The sequence below is a fragment of the Schistocerca serialis genome, chromosome 2 (genome assembly GCF_023864345.2).
Source record: "Schistocerca serialis cubense isolate TAMUIC-IGC-003099 chromosome 2, iqSchSeri2.2, whole genome shotgun sequence".
Taxonomy (NCBI): Eukaryota; Metazoa; Arthropoda; class Insecta; order Orthoptera; family Acrididae; genus Schistocerca; species Schistocerca serialis.
This window is the reverse complement of record NC_064639.1, coordinates 611,517,909-611,540,928: the sequence shown is the minus strand read 5'-3', so window position 1 is coordinate 611,540,928 and position 23,020 is coordinate 611,517,909. Positions and strand designations below refer to the sequence as shown.

Here is a 23,020-nt window from a genome sequence, read left to right as displayed (position 1 = left end):
AAAATCACGGAAGGCCTGCGAAGAGAACTGAGGGCCATTGTCCGTGACAATCGTGGATGGAAGACCTTCTAGCGCAAAGATTTTTGACAAAGCCAGCGTCGTCGCCGCAGTGGTGGGCAACGGACAGCGAACAACAAACGGAAACTTCGAGAAGGCGTCAATCAACAGTAGCCAATAAGTGCCGAGGAAGGGGCCGGCAAAGTCAGCGTGCACCCGTTCCCACGGCTGCGCCAGATCAGGCCACGGAGAGGGCAGAGTACGAGGCGCAGCCAGTTGTTGAACACACTGATCACACGCAGCGACCATGTGGGCGATGTCCGAATCGATACCGGGCCAATAAATGTGCCTGCGGGCCAGGGACTTAGTCCGAGAAATCCCCCAATGGCCCTCATGCAATAGTTTGAGAACAGCTTTGCGAAGAGAGGCGGGCACCACAACCCGTGGAGATGCGCCATCCGTGGCCAGAAGAACAACACCCTCACGAACAGACAGACGAAGGCGCAAGGCATGGTAGTTGCGAAGGGGATCCGACGCCCGGCCCTTGGTCCTGTCCGGCCAACCCCGCTGAACAAAACCGATCACCTGACGCAGGACCGGATCCCGCGCAGTAGCCGACGCGACCTGCGAACCTGTAAGTGGAAAACCCTCGACCGCACGACGTTCTTCCTCATCAATGTGGAAACAGAGGAGTTCATCGCGATCGAAAACCTAGGCCATGGGGCGATAGTGAATCTCATAGTGAAAACGAGACAAGTATAAGGCCCAACGTTGCAGGCGGTGAGCTGCCTTATCCGGAAGCGACGCCGAGGGGCTGAACAGAGAGACCAGCGGCTTGTGGTCGGTGATGAGGTGAAACTTAGAACCATACAAAAAAACGCTGAACTTTTTCAGAGCATAAATGATAGCGAGCGCCTCCTTTTCTATTTGAGAGTAACGCCGTTGGGCATCGTTGAGGGTCTTGGAAGCGTAGGCGATGGGTCGTTCCGACCCATCCTCATACCGATGGGCGAGAACAGCCCCTAGGCCATACTGTGACGTGTCAGTCGCCAGAACCAAGTGCTGACCCGGACGGAATGTGGCAAGACAAGGCGCCGACTGCAAATGAGCCTTCAGGCGGCAAAAGCCTGCTCACACTCGGCGGACCAACAGAAAGGAACGTTTTTGCGTAACAGCTGGTGCAGAGGATGAGCCATCACCGCCACGGAGGGAATGAATTTGTGATAATAAGCAACCTTGCCTAGAAACGCCTGAAGTTCTTTGACCGTAGACGGCCGGGGTAGAGCGGTAAGGGCCGCAACGTGCTGTCGTAGAGGGCGTATACCCGCACGGGACAAGTGGAAACCAAGATACACAATGGAGGGTTGGAAGAACTGAGACTTGTCCAGATTGCACTTCAACCCTGCTGAATGCAGAGCCCAAAACAGTGAACGCAAATTGCAAAGGTGCTCCTCAGTGGAGGCCCCCGTGACAACAATGTCATCCAGGTAGTTGATGCAGCCGGGAACGGAAGCCGTGAGCTGTTCCAAAAACCGCTGAAAAATGGCCGGCGCGCTAGCGACGCCAAATGGTAACCGCTGGTACTGATACAACCCACAAGGAGTGTTGATGACGAGAAATTCCTTGGAAGATGCATCCAACAGCAACTGATGGTACGCCTCCGATAAGTCAAGTTTGGAAAAGAACTGGCCCCCAGCGAGCTTGGTAAATAACTCCTCAGGACGGGGAAGAGGATAAGTGTCAATGAGGCTTTGAGCGTTGACAGTGGCTTTAAAATCACCACACAATCACAGACTCCCGTTTGGTTTAGAAACCACCACGATGGGTGATGCCCATTCGCTGGAGGTAACAGGAAGGAGAATCCCCGAAGCCGTTAACCTGTCTATCTCAGCTTTGACAGGCGCACGCAACACCATCGGAATAGGGTGTGCCCGGAAAAACTTAGGGCGAGCCGTAGGTTTAAGAGTAATGTGGGCTTCAAAATCCTTGGCACGACCCAGACCAGCAGAGAACACGGACGAGAATTCAGAACACAAGCCATCCAGCTGTGGATACGGAATGTCCTTAGATATGAGGTGCACATCATCATCAATGGAAAACCCGAACAACTGGAAAGCATCATAACCGAACAGGTTTCCAGTGCCCGCATGATCCACCACATAAAACGTGAGGGGCCTAACAACAGACTTGTAGGCCGTGGAAGCATCAAACTGGCCAACGATAGGAATTTTCTGCTTATTATAAGTTCGTAGATTTCGCGTAACGGGAGACAAGGGAGGGGAGCCCAACTCCAAATACGTGCGAGAATTAATGAGAGTTACTGCAGAGCCAGTGTCCACTTGCATGCGAATGTCTTTATCCAGAACACGAACAGTAACAAACAACTTATTCGTTTGAGAAAGCACACAGTTAACATCCATGTCCGATGCCTCATCCTCGTCGACAGGAACTTTAGGGGACTGACACACAGAAGCAATGTGGCCTTTTTTCCTACAGGAATTACACGTGGCCCAACGTTTTGGACACGCGGCTCTGTCATGCTGTACGAAACAACGTGGACAAGAAGGAAGGGCGGAACGAACCTGCTTCTGTGGTTGCTGTTTTCGCTGCGAGCGTGGCGGCCCAACGCGACGTTGTTGACGCGAGTGCACCGCCGCCACATCGTCGTTTCCCTGTGAAACAGGCACATTGTCTGCGTCGAAAGTGGTCTGGACAGTGCCTACATCACACCACGCGTCTATTTGCGCACCAGCAGCGTGAGACACTTCAAACGATTGAGCGATGCTGAGAACTTCCGACAATGACGGGTTTGGCAATTGTAAGGCACGTTGCCGAACTTCTTTATCAGGAGCAAGCCGTAAAATAGCGTCCCGAACCATTGAATCAGCGTAAGACTCATGATGAGTGTCCGTGACAAACTGACATTTCCGACTCAGACCGTGTAGTTCCGCCGCCCAAGCCCGGTAAGATCGATGGGGCTGTTTACGACACCGGTAAAAAGCCACGCGGGCGGCAACGACATGGGTGTTTTTTCGGTAATAGTTAGACAATAAGTCACACATTTCTTGGAAGGACAGAGAGGCAGGTTCCCGCAGAGGGGCTAACTGAGATAGCAGCTGATAGATCCGTGGGGAAATCCAAGATAGAAATAACGACTTACATATAGGAGCGTCGACAACGCCAAAAGCCAAGAAGTGTTGCCGCAAACGCTTCTCATAATCCTCCCAGTCTTCAGCGGCCTCGTCATAAGGAGGGAACGGAGGCGGAGAAGAGGACGACAGACGATGAGTAAGCGACGTCGACAGCGCCTGAATAGCAGCCGTCAGCTGTGTTTGTTGTTCAATAAGCGCTTGCATAAGCTGTTCCATGTCTGCCCCGACACGAACACACAAGTCCACAACGCAGGAAAAAAAATATCCGACCTCGTCGCCAAAAAGTGTTATAACCTTTAATCTCTAATAAAGTGCGTGGAGATACAAAAGTAGAAACACTAGCGGGTTACATGTTACTAACTCCGTATCTGTCATTCGACTGCCGGGCCGTGACCTGCAGCCGGCGCCGTTCATAACCAGGTGGCGCTCCCGCGCTCGGCCGAGCTGCGGAGCGCCTCTATCGCCGTGTTCGCGTACTAACGTAGCGGCACTTTTGAATGTCGTGGCACTGTCACAACATAAACAAACAGTTCTCATGCTTTCTACAAAAACCAATAACTCAGTGTCACTTATAGAAAGCAGAAACAGAAAGGAAAGGGAAGAAATAAATAAACCAAACGTGATTATTGATTATACTTCAAAGATGGGCGGAGTTGATCAATCTGACCATTTTATTTCCAGTTACGGTTTTCTAATGAAAAGTCTCAAGTGGTGGTGGAAACTATACTTCTGGCTGTTGGAGGTAGGACCTGTAAACAGCTATTTACTATACAAGAACCACTGTGAGAAAAACAACTTGACAATACCGTCTCACAAAGCATTCTGTAAAAGTGTTATAAGAGGATTAGTTGCTGAAGAAAGAACTTGAGAACAGAAAGGAGGACGTCGTTCAACTTCTGATGACGAGGAACGCTTGAATGGAAAGTTGCACATTATCAACAAGCTTCTTGGGAACAAGCATAAGAATTGTGCAGTGTGCTCAGACAGAAAAAAGAAAGGTGGCAGGTGTGAAACTGTGTATTACTGCGAAACATGCTCGGCGAAACCCAGCTCTCCACCCTGAAAAGTGTTTCAAGAAATACCACACAATGGAAAGGTTTGTACTGTAAAAGCTTACGTAAATATATGAATGAAAGCACACATTTTGTTTTAATGTATACCCCAATTGTTGGCCAGCGGCCACATTGTTTCCACAAAGAGATCCGCGCAAATCTCTGCAGTGCACTGCCGCCCAGGCGGCGGCGATTTAAATAAGAGCGCGTGGAGCCACCCTGTGTCTGCCTTACGGAGTGCAAACGTCTAATGAGGAGGTTTTGAACAGAATTGGGAAGAAAAGAAATTTGTGGCACAACCTGACTAGAAGAAGGGACCATTTGATTGGACACATTCCAAAACATTGGCGGAAGTCCAAGAGATTAATGCAGCAAGCAAATTCAGGAGGATGTATGTTACAGTAGTTATTTGAAGATGGAGAAGCTCACACAGGGTAGAGTTGCATGAAGAGCTGCATCAAACCCTCTTCAGTCTGTAGATCACAACAATTACATCCTTACATTTGTCCTCTGCCCATTCCTTCACAGCCATTTTCCACATCCTCGTTTTTTAGATGCTTGTATTCTCTTTTGCCTATTTCATTTTTTATTTTTCCTCCTTTCATCACTTAGATTCAATATATTATGAACTATCAAAGGATTTCTACTGGCCTTTGTGTTTTTGCCTATGTTTTACCCCACTGCCTGCATTATTTCACCCCCAAATGTTACCCATTCATCTTCTGTACCCTGTTTCAGTTAGCTGTTGTGTAAGGCTGCCTATGAAACTCTCAACAGACTCTGGCATCTGTAATTCGCTATCCTTCTGCCAAGTCTTTGGTTGTAATCTGCAGTTCATAACCAGTAATTTCTGGTCAGAGTCCACATCTGTCACTGAATATGTTTTGCTGTTTAAAATCTGATTTTTCCTGTGTTGCCAAGTCTCTTTCATGTACACAGACTTCTTTCATGATTTTAAAACCAAATCTTAATGATGATTAAATTGTACTATGTGAAGGATTCCATTATGTGGCTTCCTTTTCCATTCCTTTCTCTCAGACCACATTCACCTACTATTTTTCCTTCTCTTCCTTTACTTAACATTAAATTCCAGTCTCTTTCATGTACACAGACTTCTTTCATGATTTTAAAACCAAATCTTAATGATGATTAAATTGTACTATGTGAAGGATTCCATTATGTGGCTTCCTTTTCCATTCCTTTCTCTCAGACCACATTCACCTACTATTTTTCCTTCTCTTCCTTTACTTAACATTAAATTCCAGTCTCCCATCACAATTACATTTTTGTCTTCATTAACTATCTGAATAATTTCTTTTATATCATTATATGTTCCCTCAATCTCTTCTTCAAATTACAGTTATTATAATAACAGTATTTTGATATTTGAATCAACAGCATATGATTTTTTTTGAGAACACCTCAACTTGAAGTAGTGCTTGGACTGAGCATAATAATTCAGTTTCATAGAAAAAAGTATTTTATTGTAAGGTAAGACTCCATCATAAAAGGGGGAATTAGACTAGATTTTTATTTTCCCTAATATAATGACAGCCAACACAGCAATGGTCTTGGCAGCATCATAGATATTTCCAAAGGAAGATAAATAAAGAGAGAGATGTGCTGCAGCTGTAGTAATTATTTATTCAAACCATGATCGGTGTTGATTTTAAACTCCCATCTTCAGCTGTATGAAGTTACTGTATATGATAACACATAACATGTGACTGGGCCAGTCAGTGCAAGAGTTCCAGACACTATATGTTGGCAGAAACTGTCCACTGGCAGGTATTAATGCTTACTACTACTAGTAGTAGATATACCTTGAGTGTGGATGCCATCTTGTTGTTGGAGTCTCGATCAACAGTGAGGTGCAGGTCACCTCTGACACTTTTCCCTTCCACAAAGTTGATGACATTTGCCCTGCTTTCCCCCCTCGATTTCTGGGCCTCCTCCCATCCAGATGCAGTGCTCTGTTTCTGCTGAGCATAACCCCATTCCAGTCTCCCCTTATGGATACACATCAAGGAGCTCAGTCAGCTCAACAACCCTAGGTTGATTGGACCACTGTAAATCAACAATCAACATCCACATACAAGTAGAAATGTACCCTATACCATGTCCAAAAATCTCCTCACAAAGCTTGTTGGAGTAGAATCTTTTTCTAAAACTGATCTTATCGATGCATATTTGCAGATCCTGCTTGATGAGCAGATGCAAAGCATTGTGGTTCTCAACAACACTCTCTTTGGTTTATATAAATACACTCCTGGAAATTGAAATAAGAACACCGTGAATTCATTGTCCCAGGAAGGGGAAACTTTATTGACACATTGCTGGGGTCAGATACATCACATGATCACACTGACAGAACCACAGGCACATAGACACAGGCAACAGAGCATGCACAATGTCGGCACTAGTACAGTGTATATCCACCTTTCGCAGCAATGCAGGCTGCTATTCTCCCGTGGAGACGATCGTGGAGATGCTGGATGTAGTCCTGTGGAACGGCTTGCCATGCCATTTCCACCTGGCGCCTCAGTTGGACCAGCGTTCGTGCTGGACGTGCTGACCGCGTGAGACGACGCTTCATCCAGTCCCAAACATGCTCAATGGGGGACAGATCCGGAGATCTTGCAGGCCAGGGTAGTTGACTTACACCTTCTAGAGCACGTTGGGTGGCACGGGATACATGCGGACGTGCATTGTCCTGTTGGAACAGCAAGTTCCCTTGCTGGTCTAGGAATGGTAGAACGATGGGTTCGATGACGGTTTGGATGTACCGTGCACTATTCAATGTCCCCTCGACGATCACCAGTGGTGTACGGCCAGTGTAGGAGATCGCTCCCCACACTATGATGCCAGGTGTTGGCCCTGTGTGCCTCGGTCGTATGCAGTCCTGATTGTGGCGCTCACCTGCACGGCGCCAAACACGCATACGACCATCATTGGCACCAAGGCAGAAGCGACTCTCATCGCTGAAGACGACACGTCTCCATTCGTCCCTCCATTCACGCCTGTCGCGACACCACTGGAGGCGGGCTGCACGATGTTGGGGCGTGAGCGGAAGACGGCCTAACGGTGTGCGGGACCGTAGCCCAGCTTCATGGAGACGGTTGCGAATGGTCCTCGCCGAAACCCCAGGAGCAACAGTGTCCCTAATTTGCTGGGAAGTGGCGGTGCGGTCGCCTACAGCACTGCGTAGGATCCTACGGTCTTGGCGTGCATCCTTGCGTCGCTGCGGTCCGGTCCCAGGTCGACGGGCACGTGCACCTTCCGCCGACCACTGACGACAACATCGATGTACTGTGGAGACCGCACGCCCCACGTGTTGAGCAATTCGGCGGTACGTCCACCCGGCCTCCCGCATGCCCACTATACGCCCTCGCTCAAAGTCCGTCAACTGCACATACGGTTCACGTCCACGCTGTCGCGGCATGCTACCAGTGTTAAAGACTGCGATGGAGCTCCGTATGCCACGGCAAACTGGCTGACACTGACGGCGGCGGTGCACAAATGCTGCGCAGCTAGCGCCATTTGACGGCCAACACCGCGGTTCCTGGTGTGTTCGCTGTGCCGTGCGTGTGATCATTGCTTGTATAGCCCTCTCGCAGTGTCCGGAGCAAGTATGGTGGGTCTGACACACCGGTGTCAATGTGTTCTTTTTTCCATTTCCAGGAGTGTACAAGCTTCTGACTTTTGGGATATCTTCCACTCTGGCATCCTTCCAGAGATATCTGGGGACAGTTAACCATGTTCGGACTCATTTGCACTAAATATTTTGATGATGTAACTGTCATGGGCACTATGCCTCAAGACAACCTGCCTTTCCACCTTATTGACTATGTTATGTGGTGATAGGCTAAAATGCCACTTAGAAAAATGACAGTTTTTCCAGGACCAAGTGGAATACCTCAAGCACTTGCTCAAAAAAGAAGAGATCCAGCCCACCGATCGCATCACATCTACCGACTCGCCACTACTCCAAAAACTTACAGAAGCTGCAAGTTTTTTTTGGGAAAGGTGAATTCAAAGTTCCTCCCGCAGGTGGCCCATATCATGCATCCACTAAACCAGATGTGAAAGAAAGGCATTCAGTAAAGTTGGACAACTGTTTTTCACACAGTTGAAGTGTATGCTGCGGTCTGCCAGTCAGCATGCTGCTTATGTTCATTGGTTCTGGCTACAGGTACCTATCCATAAGGCAGTGGTGCAGTGTTGGCAATGAGGAGCAATGATGGTAGTCAGCATCCAGTCGCCTGTGCGTCAAAGGTGCTGACACCTTCTCAAAAGTAAGAGTTGCAGATAGAAGAGGATGCTTTAGCGATTGTCTTCGCCGTTAAGAAGGTCCATGTTCATCTATTCATGACTAACTTCACTTTGATGCAGACACTCTGTCTCACCAAACTGTGGGGCCAGACCCAGGCTTTGTCCAGAAGTATATTACATGGTGAATAGCTCTTGGTTTCAAGCCAGGTGGTGCTGTTAAAATATTGTGACATGTTAAGAAGTGTCATCCTTATTATTTTCTGACAAAATCTTATGTTTCCATGTAGATGTGCAATGCAGCCAACCTTTGAAAAGGTTTTCCAGTTGTGGCTGCATGAAATGATGCAAACACACATAGTGACATACTCATAGGCCAAGTCATGTGCTATGTTTTCCATGGGTGGGTCCTCAAAGAATACCAATCCAGAGTTTCAAGCCTGTTCCCACTTGTGCCACAATTCGTTGGTCATCAATGATGACTTTTTGATAGAGAGACAGATATTAACCATGTTAACATCCTGACTGCCCAACAGCCTCTGGTTTTACAATTCCTGCATTGTGGCCACTGGGGAACAAGCGAAAGCCCCAGCATGGTAACACACTTATTGGCCACGTTTAAACAGTGATGTGGAAGCTATGGTGTACAGCTGTTTTGCTTATGCCTGGCATCAGGCCACTCCACCCCAGTCTTTTGGGCCCCTGGCCTGCCCCCTGTTGCCCCTGGAACTGTATTCATTTGGACTCCTCTGGCCCATTTCTAAGGTCTGTGGGGCTAATAGCCATGAATGCTTATTCTAAATATTCATACAAGAGCAGCACGCGGCATCCACCACAGTTGACGCCACAGTTAATGTGCTCGTCCAGATTCTAGTGATAGAAGGGCTTCCCTGAACCACACAGTCGGACAATGGATCCAAATTCATGGTGACTGCTTTCAAACAGTTCTGCTCCTCAGACAGCATAAAACACATCTTTAGTCTGCCATTTCACCCATCCTCCATGGAACTTATCAGCAGTCACTAGGCAGTGTGGCTACATCTGTGAGCACTTGCATCGCTGTGATGCAGTGTCGGTCTTGCTTTACTGCAGGACCATGCCCCTCTTGCTAGCTGATTAGCGCTCATGGCAGTATTGTATGTGGCTCTGCATTCAGTTGCGTATTCATAAGCTCTTGTATCATTCTCCTTACAGCTGGTTTTGGTCTCAGATTTCACTACATCTTAGGTTTCTGCACTCTGGATTACACATTTGTATTTTGTTATTCTGTCATGTTGTCTCCATTTTCCTCTTTTTGTTCAACTTAGTGATCCGCTATTGGCAACACCTGGCAGGTCAGTCCAGTCTCAATGGGTTCTTTAGTTGTTCCCAATTTCCTGCCGAATTTTGGTCACAGCACATGAGAAGTTGATTCAGACAGTTACTCAGATGCATGTTTTAATTTGATAAAACTGGAGTGCAGCTAATGTCCCATTATGAATGTTTCTTTTGTACATTTCTAGATACTATTTAGAATTATCATAGGTCCAGATGATCTTCATTTATAGGGCGTAGGTGAACATAGGATAGTTTCATGGGAATATTTCAGCAATCAGTATTTCAACAATCAATTTATATAAGTGTAAATGCTGTTCTGCTATTTACCATAGTTGGTATGTGTATAAAAATTAACCTGAGGAGGTGACCAAAAACAGTATCATCAGGCTAACATTGCTTAGGCTAAATTAACTGCAGCTACAAAAATTTCATTCAACATGGAATGTGACTTATGGGCAAGCTAGGCATTGGTTGTCAGTGGACTTGACTGAGCATCCAATATCCCTTAATCTCATGTAACAACATACAGGTATAAAAAAAAAACCTATTGATGTGTACTTATATATATGTGTCAGGGTTGATTCAAGTGACAATTCACTGCTATAATCTGGGCAAAGAGGTCAGACAGCTTCTGAACAAAATGAGACATTGCTTTAGCTCATCTATAGCATAAACTTCTTCAGCTGTTGACACATACATTCTTCACTAAATAAATTTGAATACAACAGTAACTGAAATGATTACGAGAGAAGCCAAATGGATATACAGTATAACAGCCAGTACATGTACTTGGTAAATTCTCTACATTGAAGTTAGCTTTTTTTAAAAGGGCTTGTGCCTATCATGTGAGGACACAGCATTACACATATTGGAAGTTTTTTTTGCATTAATGATGTTTCCTTTAAAATGCTAGTAATCAAACACACCAAGAGCTATGAACCTCAGTAACAGAGGGATGAATAACAAAACATTTACTGTTGCAGGATGCAGAAACATACTCACTACAGCTGGAGGCAGAGATTTCTGATTTAGTGAAAGAAAAAGCAGGTCTTGCAGAAATGTTGTTGGACAATCAAAGAGAGAATCTTGCATGGGAGAAGAAGGTGCAGATGGCCTTAGAGACAAAACACAACATTCGAATGGAGAAGGGAACAGAGGGGGAAATTGGAGCAATGAAGAATGAGATACACAGAATGCAGGTATTGTCTTCATTTTATTTTCTTAAACATTTTACATTAGGGATCCATGTTTACCATAAAGCAGGTAACATGATTTGTTTTGTTTACCAAATGTAAATTTTTAAAGATTTATAAATGTAAAGATATAACAGGTTAAGCTATTCACACATAATGCACTATTATTTGGAACGCAATAGCTGATTGAAATTATGATCACATTCACTATGGTCTCTTCCATCTGACTTACTCACCTCTACTGTCAATAAGGCTTGTAGTCCAGAATGAGATTTTCACTCTGCAGCGGAGTGTGCACTGATATGAAACTTCCTGGCAGATTAAAACTGTGTGCCGGACCGAGACTCGAACTCAGGACCTTTGCCTTTCACGGGCAAGTGCTCTAACAACTGAGGAAGTTTCATATCAGCACGCACTCTGCAGCAGAGTGAAAATCTCATTCTGGAAACATGCCCCAGGCTGTGGCTAAGCCATGTCTCCACAATATCCTTTCTTTCAGGAGTGCTAGTTCTGCAAGGTTCGCGGGAGAGATTCTGTAAAGTTTGGAAGGTAGGAGGTGAGGTACTAGCAGAAGTAAAGCTGTGAGGACGGGGCGTGAGTCGTGCTTGGGTAGCTCAGTTGGTAGAGCACTTGCCACCGAAAAGCAAAGGTCCCGAGTTCGAGTCTCGGTCCGGCACACAGTTTTAATCTGCCAGGAAGTTTCAAGGCTTGTAGTGTTTAATTTTTAATTGCTATGAATGTATTTAGAGTAGAGTGAGTGAAATAAGATCCCCAACAGTTGCAGCATGCTTGACATGGCTGTTTCACACATATACCTCAACCAGTCATATATTGTAATGTTCTGTATGTGTCAATGGCAGTGGTTCATTGATGTCATATCTATATAGATGGCTGCCGTTTCCACCAGTAGCTGTTTGCGCTTCACAGTTGAAAGCCCCCAACATCGCTACCATCTGTTCGTGATGTATCTCACTGACGCTATAAACAAGGTTTTCTTGAATTTTACTCACAAAAAGAAGGAATAAGGCAAGGAACATATGAACAGCAATCATAAAAACTCAATATTATTACCTAAAGTAACCAAGAGAAATGATGGTTAAGTTCTAAAACAGGCTTAGTACTTCAATATTTTAATGCAGTATTAAATGACATATTACTTCAGTGTAGATATCACTGAAATGAACTGAATGAAGTCTAACCTGTTGTCTGCAGAAAGACTTCTTATGGTTAATTATAAGAAAATGGCAACTTTAGATGAATTTATTTATTTTTATTATTATTATTATTATTTTTTTACTTAGAAGGTTAGTGGCGCTATCTACAAACAAAGGATTACAGTAAATTTTTTTGAAATTGTTTAGAGTTGCAATTCTATGTGACAGATAGAATGGTCACCATATTGCACTAGCATTGTTCATGTTTAATGTTGTTACCAGGCCTGGTAGGGTATACAGTGGGTGCAGACGGTGTCAGATGTTGAGTGATCACTGTGATGGATACAGATAAGCTGCATACTCATGTGAGGCAGCTTTACCATCACCTGACATAGTTTGAAAGGGGCTTCATTATGGACCTTTATTTGGCTGATTGGTCAAACCATGCAATATCCAGATTTTGGGGCATTTGAATGTTACAGAGGCCCGATGTTGGACTGCATGGGAATTTGAGGTTAAGCATATTCATTATCCAGCTTCTGGTCAACGTGTGACCACCACATAGGAGAACTGCAATATTGTGCACCAAGCACATCATAACCCCTTCACATCTGTGCATGCATCTGAGAACAAGTAATGGACTCCGTGCAACGCTGAATGTCATCCTGCACCATTGGTTGGAGACAAGCAGCAGCCGAATTAAGGAATTACCATTCTCGTGTAGGCTCCCTTTGACACAACACAACACAGACAGCTGCATTTGGAATGGTGCTGTGACCTGAAAAGATGAGCTGCTGATGAATGGCATCACATTTTGTTTAGTGATGAATTACTATTTTGTGCTATCATGGATGATCATTGTTGGGGAGTATGGCGGTGACCAGGGTAGAAGTCCCATTCTTATAATGTTTTGGAAAGGCAGAGCAGTGTTACTCCTGGCATCATGATGTGGAGAGCTATCAAGTATGACTTCAGGTCATAGCTGGTAGTGATTGAGGGAAGTCTGACAGTTACAAGTACATGAAGGATGTCGGCATCATCATCTCTCATGCACCTGTATTGCAGTGCAATTTTTCAAAAAGTTAATGCTTGTCCACACATGACACTTGTCTCTATGAATTTTCTGCATGATGTTGAGGTATTTCCATGGCCAGCAAGATACCCAGTGAGAGCATGGGTGGGATCAACTTGGGTGGCAACTCCATCCCCCTGCCTGTATCCAGAATATCAAGGACCAGTTAGAACAATTGTGGGCCAGCTTCCATCAGGAGAGGTTACGATGACTCCATTCCACCCTTCCCAATTAATTAGTGCATGCATCCAGGTCAGTAGGGTGCAACCTCATACTGATAATTGGGCTCATACCGCCAAGTTCACAGTAAATTTGACTCGATTTTTTAATCACTGAGATAACATCATATACCTCCTTAACTCATGAACTTACAGTTCATTAAATTAAATACTGAAACAAGCCACACCATTAGAAAAAAATGGTTTCCTTAATAGTCTGATGAGAATTTATGACTTTTTAGGTTGTTAATGGGGTAGTTGAGATCAAACGAAGAAGAATTTACTATATTGTGATTAGATTTTCCCGTAACTAAATAGATGATCTTTAAAGTGAGATCTCCATGAATTTACAGAATGCAAGGGAGAGTAATTTTACATATCATATTGATAGTAAGGGTGTTAGAGATAAGGCACAGGCTTAGATTGGACAAAAATGAAGGAGCACCCATAATAAACCTTTCATTCTTCAGGAAAGTGCGTGCTGTTTTGAAACTTCTAGAGAGATTCAAACTGTGCACTGAAATGGGACTTGAATCTGAAAACTTTCCTTTAGCAGGCAGTGAGCTATCAACACACAAGTCATGAAGAGCCATCACAGCTTTACTTCTGCCATGATCTCTCTCCCAGCTTCCAAGTTTCACAGGAGCTTCTTGTAAAGAAGGAAGATTAGAGTTTAGTGTGCCGTCAATAATAAGGTATTTAGAGGCAAAGCACAAACTCAGATTGTGTGAGAAAGGGGAAGGAGGTTGGCTTTGTTCTTTCAAATTAACCCGTCAAGGCATTTACCTGAAACAATTTTGGGAAATTATGAAAAATCTACATCTATACAGTTAGATTGTGATTTTAACCACCAGCCTCCCAAACCACTGCATCACCTCACTTGGTAGCACTCCTGACAGAAAGGATACTGCTGAGAAAATGGGTTAGCAACAGCCTAGAGGTTTGTTTCGAGACTGTCTATTGCTTTCAAAGCAAAGTATGCATTGTTTTGAAAGTTCTTGTCAAATTAAAACTGTGTGCTTGTCCAGGACTCAAACCCAAAAACTTGCCTTCTACAAGCAACATTCTTAATGACAAAACCATCCAGGCATCACTCACATCCCATCCTAACAATCTCACCTCTGCAAGTATTTCTCTACTTCTTTCTAAACTTCACAAATGCTTTGTAAAGAAAACTGTCTTCCAGGAATACATGTCCAGTAAGGTATGCAGGAGAACTTCTGAGCAGTTTGGAAAGCAGGAAAGAACTGACAGAAGTGAAGCTGTATGGGCAGATTGTGGGTCATGCAAGATTCCAGACTTAAATCGCAGTGTGGCACTTGCAAGGAAATTCACTGTGCCATTTAAAAGGAATCACTCCAACTTTTACCTCGAACATTCTATTGAAATTATCTAAAACCTGACACTGCTTGCACCAACATGTGTTTGAAACCCACTCCTCTATTATACAAACCCATTGCTTTAATCACAATGAATTATTATAAATATTACCTTTTAATTAATTATTATGACAAAGTTCCATGTACATTACATGTTTTTCTACACCGACATGCATACTCTTCATGTTATGCTAAGGGAACATTCAGATTTCTACCTGTTTCATTCGTAGATAGATTAAGGCTAGAATGTCTGTTTATATATATTTTTGTGAACTGTTACTTAGTTTCATCTAATTGTCTATGAGATGCTTCACTGAAATTCCATTCTCAAGATTTTTGAAGTAGGATTTTAACTGATAGTATGTATCTTTCTTCAAGCATCTGGCAGCTTACATTTTGTATCATTTCCATTTCACAGCCAAGGTATGTTTTTCTGATATTGTACCCAAAACTAAATCCTCCTCTTCCTATATTCCTTCTTCACATAACTTTTCATTAGCCCCTCAACCTCAGCAGAGTCTGAGATCCTCCTCCTCATGCACTTTCCTTGCCATATGAAGCTATTCTTGTAACACCTGTACTGCTGTAACTGTCTACCATATTAAAGTGACATAATGCAGTGATATTACTGGTAAGATCTACTTTGTTGTACGAAGAACCAGCAGGGAAATGGCTAGTCATAAACTAGCTGATGTACAGTTGCTGGTGAGTTTTCTATATTGACATAAAGGCCACTAAAATGGTTTTTGGAACTCAAATACACAGTTTATATTTTCACATGGTAGAGCTGTAACCTCAGTGCCTTCTTCCCTATGCAGCAATATAGATTCATCGTCTTAACAGAAGCACCTCAGAATTTCAAGGGTGTGAAACTGAACCTTGGCTAATTTTTTAAATTCTTGCTACATGTACCAATTGTCTTTCATTATATACCTTTTTATTACGTCCTTCTTGTGTGCCTAATATATACTTAAAATTTCCTTTTTTGGCTATCTTTCAAAGTTTGGGGATTTCATATATTCCTTTCTTGGCCGCTTCTGTGGCAACCATATACATCTTCCTCTTTTCTTGGTACTGCTGCTTTATCTCATTTTCCTTCATTTCTGAATCTGTGATTTCTTTATCTCTGACCTGCTGACAGTCCATTCTGTCACTTCTAGTTTCTCAGGTTTTCCAATTCCATTTGCATGTGGCATTTCAACCTTCTGATAACCACGCACATTAGCATGCCACTTCTGAGATTTAGGGAGACACATTAGCCCTGGAAGGAATCCATTCAGCATATTAACAATGAGGACCAGTGTGCAGACCAACCAGCCGGGGTGGCCGAGCGGTTCTAAGCACTACAGTCTGGAACCACGCGACCGCTACGGTCGCAGGTTTGAATCCTGCCTCGGGCTTGGATGTGTGTGATGTCCTTAGGTCAGTTAGGTTTAAGTAGTTCTAAGTTCTAGGGGACTGATGACCTCAGAAGTTAAGTCCCATAGTGCTCAGAGCCATTTGAACCATTTGTGCAGACCAGCCTGGATGTGGTTTTTAGGAGGTTTCCCACATCTGACTAGGCAAATAACTGAGCTGGTACCCAAATCCTGCCTCAGTTACTTGATTTGCAAATACGTAGAAAACATTCAAACACTTTAAGATGGGATAACACTAAATAAAGGCAGTTGTGGCACAAAAATTCCATCATGATGGGGAGGGGGAAGGGGTAGCAACAGTAAGGACACCTGCCGCTACCTACCGCTGAAATTGCAAAAACCAACAATTAACGAGCTGATACACGGTAGAGACGGGATAAAGAAGAAGATTTGCATGTAGGATTTCAATGATGATTTCGCTGTGATGCTGACACATTCTATCTCTGCATATTCTTTTCTTCTCCAACTATCTATCCCCCTTTTTTTGTAGCTGGGGGAACCTGTAAGTGAAAGCTAATCTTTAATGGCACTACCTGGTTTTGCTTCTGTTGCTGATTCATAGTAAGTAAAAAAATTTCTGTCCTATCTTTCATTTAAATTTCAATGTGATATATGATTAATATTTAAAACAGAGCACACACCTCAGAAAATAAATGACTGGGACAGGTGCCCCCCCTCTCTCCCGCACACTTTCAAAATTAGAAACCCTCGTTGAATCTCTAACTTTCAATGTTTATACGTACTATAGTTTATGTAGTAAATATGTGAATAACTGAGTTGCAGCTCAGTAATCTGTAGCAGTGAAATAATAATAATAATTGAGAGTAGTCCAGGTCTTGCATTGTAGGTCGAATCCACTTGGAAGTTTAGCACCTCAGAAGATGTTATGCAGGTACACATCTGTCACTGCTTCCCACCGACCTTTCCATTCTTCAAGGGGTTTGAAATCCTTAGCAACCACGTCTGCAGCACATCTCAACAGAATCTGTACCAGCCATGGCCGATGCAGTGCTGCTCTCTTTTAAGTGGAAGAAGCTGCCTAATCCAGCCTGTGACTGCGGAGCTCCCTACCAGCCTGTTCACCACATTGTCATTGAATGCAGGATTTGAGCCTATCACGGTGCTGAAGAGGACTTCCTGCTAGCAACTCCAGATACAGTGCACTGGATTGAAGGACTGGACATTCAGTTGTAAAGCCAAACTTAAGTTTCTTGTGTGTCAATATGTACATATGTATGTTGTTGTTGTTGTTGTTGTAGTCTTCAGTCCTGAGACTGGTTTGCTGCAGCTCTCCATGCTACTCTATCCTGTGCAAGCTTCTTCATCTCCCAGTACCTACTGCAACCTACATCCCTTCTGAATCTGCTTAGTGTATTGATCTCTTGGTCTCCTTCTACGATTTTTACCCTCCACGCTGCCCTCCAATGCTAAATTTGTGATCCCTTGATGCCTCAAAACATGTCCTACCAACCGATCCCTTCTTCTAGTCAAGTTGTGCCACAAACTTCTCTTCTCCCCAATCCTATTCAATACCTCATTAGTTATGTGATCTACCCACCTTATCGTCAGCATTCTTCTGTAGCACCACATTTCGAAAGCTTCTATTCTCTTCTTGTCCAAACTGGTTATCGTCCATGTTTCACTTCCATACATGGCTACACTCCATACAAATACTTTCAGAAACGACTTCCTGAACTTAAATCTATACTCGATGTTAACATATTTCTCTTCTTCACAAACGATTTCCTTGCCATTGCCAGTCTGCATTTTATATCCTCTCTACTTCGACCATCATCAGTTATTTTACTCCCTAAATAGCAAAACTCCTTTACTACTTTAAGTGTCTCATTTCCTAATCTAATCCCCTCAGCATCACCCGATTTAATTTGACTACATTCCATTATCCTCGTTTTGCTTTTGTTGATGTTCATCTTATATCCTCCTTTCAAGACACTGTCCATTCCGTTCAACTGCTCTTCCAAGTCCTTTGCTGTCTCTGACAGAATTACAATGTCATCAGCGAACCTCAAAGTTTTTATTTCTTCTCCATGGATTTTAATACCTACTCCAAATTTTTCTTTTGTTTCCTTTACTGCTTGCTCAATATACAGATTGAATAACATCGGGGAGAGGCTACAACCCTGTCTCACTCCTTTCCCAACCACTGCTTCCCTTTCATGTCCCTCGACTCTTTATAACTGCCATCTGGTTTCTGTACAAATTGTAAATAGCCTTTCGCTCCCTGTATTTTACCCCTGCCACCTTCAGAATTTGAAAGAGAGTATTCCAGTTAACGTTGTCAAAAGCTTTCTCTAAGTCTACAAATGCTAGAAACGTAGGTTTGCCTTTTCTTAATCTTTCTTCTAAGATAAGTCATAAGGTTAGTATTGCCTCGCGTGTTCCAACATTTCTACGGAATCCAAACTGATCTTCCCCGAGGTCCGCTTCTACCAGTTTTTCCATTCGTCTGTAAAGAATTTGCGTTAGTATTTTGCAGCTGTGACTTATTAAACTGACAGTTCGGTAATTTTCACATCTGTCAACACCTGCTTTCTTTGAAATTATTATATTCTTCTTGAAGTCTGTGGGTATTTCGCCTGTCTCATACATCTTGCTCACCAGATGGTAGAGTTTTGTCATGACTGGCTCTCCCAAGGCCATCAGTAGTTCTAATGGAATGTTGTCTACTCCCGGGGCCTTGTTTCAACTCAGGTCTTTCAGTGCTCTGTCAAACTCTTCATGCAGTATCTTATCTCCCATTTCATCTTCATCTACATCCTCTTCCATTTCCATAATATTGTCCTCAAGTACATCGCCCTTGTATAAACCCTCTATATACTTCTTCCACCTTTCTGCTTTCCCTTCTCTGCTTAGAACTGGGTTGCCATCTGAGCTCTTGATATTCATACAAGTTGTTCTCTTCTCTCCAAAGGTCTCTTTAATTTTCCTGTAGGCAGTATCTATCTTACCCCTAGTGAGACAAGCCTCTACATCCTTACATTTGTCCTCTAGCCATCCCTGCTTAGCCATTTTGCACTTCCTGTCGATCTCATTTTTGAGACGTTTGTATTCCTTTTTGCCTGCTTCATTTACTGCATTTTTATATTTTCTCCTTTCATCAATTAAATTCAATATTTCTTCTGTTACCCAAGGATTTCTATTAGCCCTCGTCGTTTTACCTACTTGATCCTCTGCTGCCTTCACTACTTCATCCCTCAGAGCTACCCATTCTTCTTCTACTGTATTTCTTTCCCCCATTCCTGTCAATTGTTCCCTTATGCTCTCCCTGAAACTCTGTACAACCTCTGGTTCTTTCAGTTTATCCAGGTCCCATCTCCTTAAATTCTCACCTTTTTGCAGTTTCTTCAGTTTCAATCTGCAGTTCATAACCAATAGATTGTGGTCAGAATCCACATCTGCCCCTGGAAATGTCTTACAATTTAAAACCTGGTTCCTAAATCGCTGTCTTACCATTATGTAATCTATCTGATACCTTTTAGTATCTTCAGGATTCTTCCAGGTATACAACCTTCTTTCATGATTCTTGAACCAAATGTTAGCTATGATTAAGTTATGCTCTGTGCAAAATTCTACAAGGCGGCTTCCTCTTTCATTTCTTCCCCCCAATCCATATTCACCTACTATGTTTCCTTCTCTTCCTTTTCCTAATGACGAATTCCAGTCACCCATGACTTAAATTTTCGTCTCCCTTCACTACCTGAATAATTTCTTTTATCTCGTCATACATTTCATCAATTTCTTCATCATCTGCAGAGCTAGTTGGCATATAAACTTGTACTACTGTACATATGTATAAGTAATTTAATTTTATGGTATGTCTGTATTAGCCATATGCTAAATAAATAAATAAATAATAATAGTAATAATAATAGTAATAATAATAATAATAATAATAATATTATTGTCTGGAATAATTCAGTTTGCTCATTTGTGATATGCAGTTTACATCTCACACAACAATTATTTTTATCAGGTACGGTACACACAGCTGTGTCATGCTCAAGAGAAGCTTGTACAGGATCTTGAACACTGTGTGACCCGAAGAGAAGCTATAGTAAATGGAGCAATTGCAAAAGAGAAGAGAAGTACTAGGGCTATACACAATACAAAAGTCAGTTTTCAGAAGAAGCTGGATGACTTGCGAAGTAAAATAAAACAAAAGGATTCAGTAAGTACTTTTATCCTCGGGTATAGAAGCATGTTCTTTGTACAGCTGTACACAGTTCACTTATTTGCCAAATGAAGAGGCATATAACTACTCTCTCTGTCTCTCTCTCTCTCTCTACCTGTGTGTGTGTGTGTGTGTGTGTGTGTGTGTGTGTGTGTGTCTGTGCGTGCATGTGCGTATGAAGAAATAAGGTAGGAGGTGAGAACTGCTGAGTACTTTCATTGCTGAGAAAAAACAGTCAGCTGATCAAAAGTTCATTGCATGAATTGTTTGTTTAGCTGTAATATTAGGAAAAGGATAGATTGCTACTCACTGTAAAGATGAGACAGTGCGTTGCAGAAAGCATAATGAAAAGACAGTTACACATTTATCTTTGGGCCAAAGTCTTCCTCAGAAAATACACACACATACACATAAGAAAGCAGACATCAAGCACGCATGACCATCATCTCCGGCAGCTCAGACTGGAATGAAATTGTCACACTGATTGGCAGTCTGTAGTGGGACAGGGAAGGGGGAGGGATAGCAGGGTAAAGGCAGGGGGAGAGAAGAGTACTGGGCAGGGAAGGGGGAGGGATAGCAGGGTAAAGATGGGGGGAGAGAAGAGTAATGTCTGGCAGAGTGTGCAGACATTAAATGGATACATAACAAGACAGCCAGATGAGGCATGGGGGGAGGGGGGGGGGGGGGATGTCATGTGTGAGGTGTGCTTGCTTTTGTGAAGATGTGTGTGTTTTCTTTTCTGAAGAAGGCTGTGGCCGAAAACTAAATTTGTAATTAATTACTAGATTTGGATTTGAATGGTGATTAGTGTAAATCTCAGTATCTTCAAGGATATCTAGTGTTTTACTGTTTTGCTCTGAATGTAAAATACATAGACTATTTTCGATTGACTGCAAACAGGATTTCGTTCTCTCATGTGCTAACCAAAGGCACTCTCTAAATCTTATCTTAAATTCTGCACCTGTCTGACCAGTTTACTGGTGGTGGCATATGTGCACTCATATTCAATTCTTTACCCAACTGACCAATATAAAACTAACACATAACCTGCACATTATCTTACAAACAACTGTGTTGCTGTATTTGTCTGTATCCTCAGCTCGGCTATGTTGCAAAATAGTCCTAATTTATTATTTGTTTGGAAACCATTTTTACATTAGATTTTTTAAAAGTGTCGGCAATTTTTGTGGAGCGTGAGCCTTCTTAGGAAAGAGAAACATGGGCACTGCATTTTTAGTACTGGCTGTTTGTTTTTTCATCTTTTTGAAAATTTTTGTACTTAAGTTCTGAATTGTGTTTTCAGTAAAGCAATTTGCTACCCCAACCTGAACTATTGTGCCAAATTCCCTATCAGCTGTATCACTATTTAAACCAAGTTTTGTGATCCAATAAAACATCGATATAAAGTAAGCTTGTTTATGTATGGCCAGATGATGAGAATCTGACAAAATGATTAAGTCTGTTGCAGTGGGCTTATGGAAGATATCAGTGTTTACGTTTCAACCCATTCTCATTATTTTCAAATTCAAAAAACTGAGGGAACCACCATTTTAAAATTCTGTAGTGAATTTTTTTGCAAAGATCCTTGTAGGCTCTAAAAAATTTGTTCTATAAATCATTTACAAACATTTTGGACAAGATACTTGAAAGACTGGATCCTATTGCAAGCCTTTTTTTCTTTTCTTTTTTTTTTTCTTTTTTAAATATAAAAGATGAAGATAGTTTTGTTAATTCAATAAGCTCTACTGCATATGCATATTCTACCTTACTAATGACTGTACGAATTGGAAAGTTTTCTTTATGAAGCTTAATCTGCAAACATAGCTTCGGCATTTTAGGATTCATCATTATCAATCGCTTTGTGCTCCATTCTGAATTTAGCAGGAAATTAGCACTATTTACATAAGCTTTGATGTCACTGCAAGAAAATGAAAGAGGCTGCTTTTTAACTTTTCCAGTTTCATAATCAGTGAAGAATAGCAAAATCTTCAAGATGTAGTCACTGTCAATAATTAATACAAGAAAATTACTCTTATCTGTCTTGGTCACTAAAACTTTATTCTCATGCAACTTCAAAATGAGATTCTTTACATCAGAGAGTAATTTATATGATGATTGTATATTATGTTCAGAAGATGTCAAAGCACTAGTGTGCACAGGATACAGTGGCCAATGCGCAGTGATCAGTTTTTTGTCAAAAGCTTTGGGTGAGCTCATTCATTTGTTTGGATGGGGAGCCTGATATTCTCTGCCAGCTTTTGGCCAGTCAGCAACACACTGCAATGATGGAGTCGAGGTGCATGCCCTGCAATCTTTCTCAAATGATTTTACAGGAACTATTCAGTAAAAAAAATTCATTTTTGTGTTACTTATAGCTTTATGTGTCAGCTTCACAGATTATGCACCCATCATTACGTTAATGGTCATAGTTACTGTGACATTTGATACTGCGCAAAATTCAAAAAATTTTACAATGAAAAATAGGGGTCGCTATGTTTTTGTATTTGGTGCATATTACTGATATGTTGCTGCATATGAAATTTAACTAACATACTGAAGTTTTCTTTAGACATTGGTGGAATTCACTATCTGTCACTAATTTCAAGA

The 23,020-nt window shown here is 42.6% G+C and overlaps 1 protein-coding gene across 1 annotated transcript in view; it reads left to right on the top strand.

Annotated features, from left to right (window-relative positions):
• Window positions 1–23,020, top strand: part of LOC126457654 (coiled-coil domain-containing protein 40) — a 392,411-nt gene that overhangs the window by 357,587 nt on the left and 11,804 nt on the right. Inside the window, exons 11-12 of the mRNA XM_050094144.1 lie at window positions 10,771–10,986; window positions 20,216–20,410. Of these exons, the coding sequence (XP_049950101.1) occupies window positions 10,771–10,986; window positions 20,216–20,410 (411 nt within the window). The remainder of the gene's footprint in view (window positions 1–10,770; window positions 10,987–20,215; window positions 20,411–23,020) is intronic.